Source organism: Setaria italica, chromosome IX, assembly GCF_000263155.2.
Source record: "Setaria italica strain Yugu1 chromosome IX, Setaria_italica_v2.0, whole genome shotgun sequence".
NCBI lineage: Eukaryota > Viridiplantae > Streptophyta > Magnoliopsida > Poales > Poaceae > Setaria > Setaria italica.
In genome coordinates this window covers 15,973,852-15,984,700 of record NC_028458.1, presented here as the reverse complement: position 1 = coordinate 15,984,700, position 10,849 = coordinate 15,973,852, and the positions used below count along the sequence as shown (strand labels likewise).

At 44.7% G+C, this 10,849-nt stretch overlaps 2 protein-coding genes across 3 annotated transcripts; both read right to left on the bottom strand.

The window, feature by feature from the left end:
• Nucleotides 1–889: 889 nt before the first annotated feature.
• On the bottom strand, nt 890–3,585 carry LOC101780662 (basic transcription factor 3). Its single transcript, XM_004982770.4, has 6 exons — nt 3,502–3,585; nt 2,544–2,611; nt 1,911–2,059; nt 1,756–1,812; nt 1,450–1,488; nt 890–1,282 (listed from the first exon to the last, which is right to left on the bottom strand). The coding sequence occupies exons 2-6, from the start codon at nt 2,609–2,611 to the stop codon at nt 1,098–1,100; spliced, it is 498 nt and encodes a 165-aa protein (XP_004982827.1). The 5' UTR covers nt 3,502–3,585; the 3' UTR covers nt 890–1,097.
• A 1,682-nt stretch (nt 3,586–5,267) lies between these two features.
• LOC101781064 lies at nt 5,268–8,393 on the bottom strand. 2 transcript variants are annotated; one of them, XM_004982771.3, is made up of 3 exons: nt 8,189–8,393; nt 7,126–7,719; nt 5,268–6,103 (listed from the first exon to the last, which is right to left on the bottom strand). In XM_004982771.3, exons 2-3 carry the CDS (start codon nt 7,621–7,623, stop codon nt 5,471–5,473), a joined length of 1,131 nt encoding a protein of 376 aa, XP_004982828.1. In that variant the 5' UTR covers nt 7,624–7,719; nt 8,189–8,393; the 3' UTR covers nt 5,268–5,470. The 2 variants fall into 2 exon arrangements, with proteins under 2 accessions (XP_004982828.1, XP_004982829.1); XM_004982772.3 differs by having other exon boundaries at nt 7,126–7,640.
• Between the last annotated feature and the right edge of the window lie 2,456 nt (nt 8,394–10,849).

The following is a 10,849-nucleotide window of genomic DNA, read 5'->3' as shown; positions in this document are numbered from 1 at the left end:
CCAAACGCATAAAAATAAAATGGCTTTAATGGAGGAGCTCTTCGGAGCCGGAGCTCTTTTTAAATTGGGCGCATGAAGTCGGAATTTTTGGCTCCGGCAGCTCCGTCCCACATGCGCCTGCTTTTTGCCTCACGTCACAACAGTCCCGCGCCGCTTTTCACCCCTCCGCACGCGTTCCCGCGTCACTTTTAAACTACACGCCGTTGAAGGAAAAAAGAAAAGGAAAAGAAAAACAAAGAAAAGGTGAAGGAAAAAAAGAAAAGGAAAAAGAAAGGATATTATGGGTATTTCATATCTTATCTAACCATTTTAAACTACACGGAGGAGCTGTTTTGCTAAACGATTTTCTAAAAGGAGGAGCCGGAGCCATTTTTAGAGGAGCCGGAATCCTGCTAAACTAGCCCATCTCTGGCTGACTTCATCTTCAGCATGCCAAGATCTATCTGGACGATCAGACCTGTGTGGTCGGTCAACAAGATAAGGGAGCCCGGCTAGCGCGGCGGTCTTGCATTTGGGTATATTCCTGCGGCTACAGTCTATGCTAACCTTAAAGTTTCAGACATATCAAGGCACAAATCTTAGATCAAACTCCAACGCGAGTACATGTAGGAGTAGAGTAACATCTACTTGAAGCAGGTTCATCAACCAGATAAGGGATAGACGCATGAAACCAAGAGAAATTTCCTGCAGCCGAGATAAATAAATAACAGTTGACAGGTGAGCTGGATCCTCCTTTTCAAAAAAAAAAAATAGGGTGAGCTGGATCCCTGGTATTGTACGGTATCTCATGATCTCATCTCCATGAATCATGAAACCATGGCTGGAGTGAGACATTAACCATCGGGAAGACTTCAACAATAACACGTCATAATACCAGGGCAATGGTACAGAAGCACACAAAGCAACGAGGATATGGGTAGAAAAAAGAGGCATACTTCATGTAAAATCCCACCGACACATCCGACCAAGTTCTCGTGCATGACAAAACCGGACCACGGGCACAAATAAGGTAGGTCAGAGTTCTCAACAGGATGTCTTTTTCTCATGGTAATGCTTGACACTTATAAACCCTTCACAACAGCAGGCACGCAGCAAAATTATGAGGACTCCTTTTTCTCTTCAGCGGCCTCCTCAAATGTCTCTCCAGGGACAAGCTCGGGAACGTCGTCATCATCATCCTGAGCAGCACCTGCGCTGGCACCAGCCTCAGCGCTTGAAGCTCCAGGGGCCTGCTTCTGGAATTGCTCCGCAAGCCTCCTCAGGTTGTCCAAGTTGTCAGGACCTGAATAGGAGGAACAATTAAAGGTGCTCATAAGTCATAACTACATAGGAGATCTCAGCAATTCGCAAGTTAATAGAAAAATGGTGGGGACACCATGAACAAGAAGGGACATGTAGACAGTACTGTTGACTTTGAAGTTTGAACTCAACAGGTGAAGAGAAACATACCAAGCTGATTGATGATTGATGGAAGCAGATCTTGCAGCTCTGTTCAAATAAGAATATGCAAACATGAGAATACTCTAATGTTAATCTAGCACAAAGAAGTTCATAACTAATTTTTCCTTGTAAAATTAAAATTGACGAAAGGCATGTGTAACACAGAATCAGCTGCCGATGTGACAGTGAATACAAGACATCTCTGATAACTAGTTAAGTAGAAAGCCAGCACACAACAGAAGGAACAATATAGGCTATAAAGAGCATATTAACAGAAGCTAGCTAAGCGAATAAGGCAAGTCACGAAGAACATACTCTTTGTCTGTGGAGTTCCACTGACCACCCATGTATTAGCACCAATTGAAGCTTGCACTGGTGGGGAACCAAAAAACCAAATGTTAGGGAAAAAAAGAACAGGAAGTGGAAAGCTAGTCTTGCAGAGCTGACATTTTGGTGTTAGGGTATCTCACCTTTAGGATTCACAAACTGAATGACAACATCATCCTTAAAGATGTTCACCTCTTCAATACCAGGGATGGTGTTCACTCCTATTCTTTTCAGGGTGCTCTGAAGCCTTTTGTCATCTGTGGTTGTAGTCTTGTGGACTGCCTTCTTCTTCCTGTCACCAATCAAAACTCATTATAAGTACAATCCATGAGGTTCCTAGCCTGCTAGCATTGCTAAATTATAAAACATCATGGGTACCATACCATATATGACAGCACCAGCATGCATAGGTGCTGATTTGCAGCAAATTGCACATGATTTGAACTAATATAATGTCATTCGCCTATAGTTTTAGATCATAGCAGATTATATACCAGTATAAATTGCACAAGTCTTCTGACAGTATCATAGGTAAGAAATGATAGAAGGCAAGTGCATTCATGGTAAGAATAACAAGCACACATAAATAAAGGTAATCAGCACAAATAATCTTGCTAAACAAATGATTAATTGCACCACATAAGTCAATGTGAACAGGTTGTGAAAGTAACAGAAATGCATGTGCGAACACAAAGTAAAGGAACTAATACAAAAAGCACAATTCTGCACAACTGTTAAAACATCATCATGAATAAGTCTAGGAGAAGAATAAGCACCTGCGCATGCTACCCTTCCCCCCGGTGCGCACGGCACCTGCCATCCTCTTGAGCTTTTCAACATCCATCTGCACGTGAGACAAAAAAAAAAAAAATCAGGCAGTGGCCAGGACACACTAAGTACAACATGTAGTTCAAGTGCACCGAAGAAGTAACGGAAAGCGCTTGCAGAAAACATAAGCGCAAACAGAAGGCATAATCAGACAATTAATGCCACAACAGCTGCATGGAAGAAATAAAGAAATCTACCAATTACAACGTCATGTCGTGACATAAATAAGTAACGATACACAGAACCGAAAAACAGGGAAACCAGTTCAAACAACCAACAGCATGCATCCTAGCTAGTTCATCAATACAAAGGCAGCTGACATGGCGGAGGCAGTTTGCAACTGCACGGGAGAAGCCACAAAGAAAACATCTGCTGAGCCACTGCAAAAATATGTTCTTAATCTAACTTCCCTGGAGCTAACTGCTCATTCATTTACTAGAAGTATCCATGCAGCTGTTACCTAGCACAAAAATGCTACCACAGTATTACTCCCACAGTATGAAAAATCAATCAATGACTACTTACATGGCCCAACACAACCTAATCTGAGACGGCTGCTGGCCTGCTGCTACCAAACATCATATCACCTAATCAAAACGGAACAAGCTAACCCCTTTCCCCTACCACAATACCGCAAATCTAGTAAAAATGGGAACCACCAAGCCCTAGTGCTTCCCCGCTAGCTCCGACCACAAATCAACCAACAAAACAGCCCAGACGATAGCCTTCGGTTACAACTCAAATCCTCCAAACCCACGTGCACGTAGCCCGGCTAGACGTGCAGATCCAGCCGCTCCTAGGCCGAACAAAATCAAGCAAAACGCAGCTAGTCCTCGATGCGGGAAGGAAGGAAGGTAGTCACGTTACCGTCGCTACTGCACGGGACCGGGGTGGTAGGTAGCTCACCTTGGCTCGGGGGAGGAGGGGAAGCCGCGGCGGCGGCTACGGCGGCGGCGGCGGCGCGGGTGAGGGGAGGAGAGAGGAGAGGAGTGGGGGGAGAGGACCCGGGGGAGGAGGGGAAAAGGATAGGGCTCGGGAGGCTGGCTGGCTGGCTGCCACTGCAAGCCCCTTTCTAGTTTAGGGTTTTAACCTTGGGGCGATCAGCACCGTCCGATTCGTGATGGACGGGAGCCGCGGGTTCTGCCTCGTGCGGGAGTGGAGGGCGGCTCGTGCTCGGCTTCGGGTGCCGGCCTGCCGGGTGCCGGGTGCGTGGTCGCTCGCCTGTTTGGTGGCTTTCGTTCTTCCAGTCTCAGGTCGATCCAGTCGGTGGTCAGCGGTCACTTCGGGCTAATTAAACTGTGGGCCCTGTAAGTTTCTGCCAAATTTTAGGGTATAACTTTGGAAGGGGAATCAGATTAAATCACTGATTTTGCGAGTTGATTCATCAACGCTGCTAATATGTGTAGAAACAAAAAAAAATGCGTAACAAGTGTAAAATTAAAAAATGAGCTCGGTATTTGTTTTTTCCTTCTTGAAATTAATAGAAAAATGAAAAAGGATGCCAAAGGTGGAGTGGCATGCGGGCCTTGGGTGAGAAGGAGAGAACTCTGGTTTTCTTGCCGAGGCCCAGCTCCTTGTTTTTATGGGCCCTATGGCATTGGGTTCGGGGCCTTGAGAGAGTAGATGGAGCTTTAACAGTTTGACCAATTTTTCATTTTCTAATTAACATTATATCATTTGGGATATCTTTGAGCCCTGGCTAATTGGACGAATACAGTGATTTTATTCTGCAATTTTATAATATTAACAGAGCAATGTACCGAGAATTATTCTTCTAATATGTTTTGGTTAGTGCATTTTTGCTCTGAGGTTCACAAAATATTTGTTGAGAAGACAGCCGAACCAAACCTCATCCAAACTGCTCTTCTTTTTCAGTCACAAGTTTCCCCCTGCCGTTGTACTTTACTATGGCCGTCTTTCTTCTGTCACATGATTTGTAATTGTTGGGGACCGAAAAACAGGTTTAGCATATTCAGAGCAACATTGCCTGTTGTTTCGACTACCCTTGCTGCACACTGCAGTTCTTTCTGGATCTTGCTTTCGTCTTCTCCATGCTCGTTTGGTCTTCAATTTGTTCGGAACTTCTGACTGTTGTGCACTGCAACAATTCCATCGATGGTCGAGCGTTTACTATCTTGTTCCTGCCCTTTGTGTCCAATCGTCGTTACTCTGGAGTTCATCAGCTCGAGCTCGCGAGCGATACAAGCAGGGAATCATCAGCTCGAGCTGAACCGAGCCTGGCCTACGCCTCGCATACTGTTTATTGCAATTCATTTTACAGTACTAAATTAACCGAGCGGCACGCCCTGAAATAGCAAGCTGATTATCGTGTTGTGCGGGGCGAACATTTGAGCTTGAAACAAAAACATTCTCAGGGTAGCCTGTACAACAAGTCCAATGAAAAAAAGCCATGCGGACGTGGCATGGGTGCCATCTTTACAATGCCAACGACAGCATGAAATCCTTAAAAAGCCTTAAAACTAGTGAAGTTCTCCTTGCTGCGGTTTCCTTGTTTGATGAAGTTCACTTTGCAGTTCGTACGTCAGCTATGCAGCTCTATATGGTAAGATCTTCAAACTGAAGGCCGGAACATGTAACGATTACATGAGATGTTACAATGGTAGCTGCATGCTGGGCACGGGCACAGTTTATACTTCGACGTACTCCAACAACAGAAAATGGACCCAATATCCTTTATTCTCACATAAGAATACCATCCCAACAAACGTGGAAGAGCAATACATCCAAGAGGTCGGGCTTACATTATCGAGAAGCCAGCTTATTAACCAAAGAATATAATTATATGTGAAATAAAATCCCGTGGGATAGGGGCATATTTACAGGCAATGTACACGCTCAGAACCATCAGATGTAGTCAAAGAAACAAGGCCACCTTATCTCTCAAGCTGCTCTTTTTCTTTGTTATCACAGGTTCCCCCAGCTTGGGTAGTTCGCTACGCCAGTCTTTCTTCTCTGGCACATGATTTATGGTCGCAGTCAGCATTGATTTCTTCATTGGTTCCCCCTGTGGTGGCACTTCGCTACAACAGCCTTTCTTCTTTGGCACATGATTTATAGTTGCAGTCAGCATGGATTTCTTCACTGGTTCCCCCTGCGTTTGCACTTCGCTATGCCAGTCTGTCTCCTCTGGCATATGATTATTCGTATTCCTAGTTATTGATTCTACAGGCTCAGAATTTTTTGAAAAGCCTGCAGGCTTACTCCATAGAGGACCGAGAAACAGGTTTAGCATATCCTGAGCAACATCTTCTGTCGTTTCGCATCTTGACGAACATTGCAGCTCTTGATGGCTCTTGTTCTCCTCTGTATGCTCACTCGATCTTGTATTTCTTGTGGCTGTTGTGCACTGCAACAATCCCTTCTTTGGTGGATCATTGACTGCTGATACTCCTGTGCCTGCCTCAGTTGGACATGAGAAATTCTCTTTGCGTCTGTTAGTCTTCATGGCTTCAAATTCATGCTGCTTCTGTTTATCAGCATTTACATACTGTAAAATGAAACTGTATCAGTATATCGTCACATGTGCAGAGTTCTTCAAGTTAAAACTTCTGTCAGGAATTCAGGAAACCGAATTGGTCACCTAAGAAAATTCAGCGCTAAGTCTGTGATTAACATAAGCTTCAGTTTTGCAGAGAAGTTAGAAATATTATGCTAAGCCACGTCTGACTATTATTAGGAGTTTAGAACTGCACTGAATGAAAAAGATGTATCTGGCTACAGTTGCAGATACTAGTGTAGCATGCACAAATATGTTGCAAGATGAGAAGTGGAGCAAAGTCGGGTAAACTATCGAGTAGAAAGTTCTATCACCTAATAAATTATGTCATTAACATCTTAAGTATATCACATTTTTAAGTTTCCAGTTCTTGCAGAGAAGTTAGAAAGGTCATATTATGATAAGCTAAGCCAAGTCTCTGGACTAACGCTAGGAGGCCAGGACTACAAGGGTACATCTACATGCGCATACTTAGGTCCGAGAGTTGCATACAAGAATGTTTCAAGACACTAGACAAATTAGGTCACCTTCGCAATTCAAATGCAACCAGACAACAACTTTATCCATATCTGATATGAATAATATGCGCTGCCATTTCCTCCAAGAATATATAACAGGAAAATCTACCAAATGATCCTATCAAACAGTCAACCTCCCTGGAACTAGTATAACCTCCTTCCAACTTGCCATTCTTACAATAAAACTAGCCTCATTTTTAGGTAGAGAAAAAGCAAGGAAACATTAGGTACCTGTTAGGCAACTCAAGAAGGCTAGAGTAAAAATAATTCATTGTGATCACATTGATGTTAACGCACAACATAACTCTCATCCTAGGTCAATAATCAAATGCATATCGGCATTACAAGTGATCAACTTAAAATCAGAGACCCTCTACTTGAACAACACGATCAAATAAGTCATATAGCCATCGTATATTTGCCAAATCAAAGAGGGCCATTACATAACAATACCCATAAAGTTGCAAGTATGAATTAGTGAGAATTGTTGTTTACCTCTTCAGCTATGCTCAGGAGGTCCTCCACAGTAAGCTCTACATCATCATCAACTGATACTGGTGATGATGTTTCTGATTTGATATTCTCTAGTTTGCGTTTCCTGTTATTCTTTGGAGCAGCTCCTTCGCTCACTTTTCTTCCTTTCTTAATAGGTACATCCCTAATTTCTTCAACAACATCTTGGACAGCACCCTTGCTCTTTCTTCTGGCATTTTCTTTACCCTGACACCACTGCAAAACTACCAGTTCACTAGCACCCTCTGAATCCACACTTTTTAACCGCCTTCCTGTATTCCTTTTGATAGGTTTTGTTGGATCCACAGTCCCTATTTTCACGTTAGATTCCAATGCTTGCCTATTCCGGTCTTCTGTCTTTGGCACTTCATTACCTGAGCTTGCTTTCAGCATCCATGCTGGTAGACTGCGTTTATTCTCAGCATGCGAAACAGTACATGCTTGTGCCATGTTCTGGGACCGAAGGAATGTAAAGCACATAAATCAATGAGATCCAACTGCAAAATGAAATTATTAAGATCAAATCACGGATTTTGTCCTGCAAACGGTCAATGATGATCGAAAACCATCAGCCACCTGCACACAGCACAAGAAATAGAGAATGATTACTTATGAATCCAGGTTCCTCCACTATGCAAATCCGAGTCAAAAACACTGAATCAATTGTCTTCTTGATAATCTACGCCATCTCTCCAAGATGACCAAATAACTTGATTTAGTTGCGATGCATAAAAAAGGGAGAATTTTTCCAATCCTCCTAACGCAATTTAGCAAGATCTAAACATGATTTTTATGCTAAGACGGCAGCGAGTACCGCAAACAAACGAACAAAGATCGGGGAAAGAAACCCTAACCCCACCAATCCAACAACACCACAAGAACCACCAGCACCACGGGCCACGGCCGATCCAAGATCGAAGCCACACGACGGGCCCACAACCGTGTGCCCACCGGAATCGAGACTCTCCTTGCCTTTCTACACGGCAGGTCGAGGAGGGAGAAGCGAAGAGAAGAGAGGTTGGGTGGGGGATCGCGGCCGCGGTACCTCAACATAGCGACGCCGGAGCAAGCTGTAGAAAAGTTGCCCTTTTTATGCACCCTGGACGGTTACTTTCTTCCAGTTCGGTCTAGGGCGGGGCGGCGGCGGTCCGGCGAAAGGCCGGCGCCGGCGGCGAGCAAGGAGACTTTGGATTGGAAACGGCGGACGAGGCCAGGGGCTGGAATTCGGAAGGGATGTGTTTCCCAGATCTTTTTCTTCCTTAAATCAGAAAGTTTTTGAAAAAGATGCGGGCCAAAATGTGCAGGAAAGGTGGGCCTTATATGGACTAGAAGGATATAATAAGGTGGATTGGGGAAGGCCCAAAGCCTTGTGTTTGCCGGACCTTGGCGATTTCCTTCCTGATACCCGGCCATGCGACTATGCGAGCCCCCCTCAAAAAAAAAAAAATGCGACTATGCGAGCGTAAACTTTACCTACTATGTCGCGGTCGAGCTCGTTGTCCTAAACTACAATTTTTGAAATAATGCAGGAGCGCTGCATAAACTACAATTTTTGTTGGCAAGCGTCCCGCTGCACTATACAGCAACATTATTCCCAGGCGCGGCCAGCTGGCAGCCCGGCACACGTACGCTTCTGTGAAGCAAATCTGCCAGGCACGGCAGCGCGACCGTGTAGCCCACAAGATAAGACCGGAGCCGAGCCGTTTCAAAGTTGGTCAGGGAACGACCTGTCGTTATCCTCCCTCGGTCTTCTGCAGGGTCGGTCTACCACTACCTGTGGACGTGGTTCAACGGGGATTTTGTTTGCACGCTTAGAGACGACAAATTAGCCCAAGTCTTGCTCTTTTTTTTTTCAAATCACAAATTTCAGATCAAGTTTGAGTGGGATTCGAACTTACTTTAAAACCTTAAAAGTTTGAAACAAATAAAAAAAAGAATCCAGGTATGAATGCATTTTGGGAGCATAGGGTATGGAACCAGAACACGCGATAAGTTTAAGGGCAATGTTTTTTAATTCATTTTTGGAGTATCGGAACGGTGATTGGAAAGCGGGACAAGTTTAAGAATTGCTACTGTGCGTTTTGAGAGCACCTGGACTGGGATGAGAACGCAGGAAGTATAAAAATCATAATGAAATTTACTCTTTATTTATCAAAAATATTCAATAGAAATTGTTTTGTATAGCAAAAGTTAGTTCTTTTTTTTGAAGCGCAAAGGTTAGTGTCGGTGTTTAGGCCCGGCAACCTACCGAGGGGGGTGCCCGAGGTAATGTTTTGGTTAGTAGGGCTTGTCGAGATTAGGAACTCGAAGGTAAACACAGACACACGATTTAGATAGGATCGAGATGCTAGATTGCGTAATACCCTACGTCCTGTGTGTTGGTTGGATTGAATTGCTTTGGAGGGTTCCTGTCTCACCTTATATTGCCGGAGGTAGGGTTTCAGGTCAGTTAGTTACAAGAATACTAGTCGGATACGACTAGAAGAGATCTACTCTTATTACAATGAGTACTTTCCTAATCCTTTTCTAATCCTCGACTAATTCCTGTCTTTGTAGACTACGCCGTCCTGCTCCATAATCCTCGATCGCATTATCAGAGACCAATGGACTAGTTTCTCAGATCCAGGACGGTATCCCCTCGTCCTAAACCCGGTTGTCACTAGCTCCAGACTTACTAAAGTACTCATCGACGGCGGCAGCGGTTTCAACGTCCTGTTCGTCAAAACACTAAAGAAGATGGGCCTCGACGTCACCGATATGCTCACCCCAACGAACTCTCCGTTCTATGGGATCGTCCCGGGCAACGCGGCTATACCCCTTGGACAGATGGTTTTGCCAGTTACCTTTAGGACCAAAGAACACTACCAGATAGAATACATCCAGTTCGAGGTAGCGGACTTCACAACATCGTACCACGCCATCCTCGGAAGACTAGTATTGGTCAAATTCATGACCATCCCGTACTACGTATACTTAGTACTCAAGATGCCGGGACCCAAGGGAGTACTCTCCCTGCGTGGAGACTTGAAGAGGTTGTACGACTGCGACACAGAAACCGTTGAGCTAGTAGCAACTACCCAAGTACCAAACTCGATGATGCAAGTTTTCGCCGCATCCAAGAAGCTGTCCATGTCAGAGCTCGAAATCCCAGAAAAGAAGTAGGGGGCAAGCAAGGTCAAGCCAGCAAGTGAAGTATACATCAAAGCCATTGACCTTGAGACTGGTGATAGCTCCAAAATAGCCCCGATCGGCATAGGACTGGATCATAAATAGGAAAACGCGCTCGTCAGCTTTCTTTAGGCCAACAGAGACATCTTCGCGTGGAAACCAGCGGACATGCCGGGGATGCCCAAAGAGTTGATCGAGCACTCACTTAACGTGAATCCAAAAGCTACACAAAAAATGCAATGACTACGACGATTCGCCCAAGACAGAAGGGAAGCCATCAAGAAAGAGCTAGCCGAACTACTCGCGGCGGGCTTCATAAGAAGTCTATCATCCAGAGTGGCTCGCCAATCCCGTCTTGGTACGAAAGAAAAATAACAATGAGTGGAGGATATGTGTCGACTACACAGACCTCAACAAGTACTGTCCAAAGGATCCCTTCGGGCTCCCTAGGATCGATCAAGTCATCGACTCCACAACTGGATGCACCCTTCTCTGTTTCCTCGATTGCTACTCGGGGTATCACCAGATAGCTGTCAAA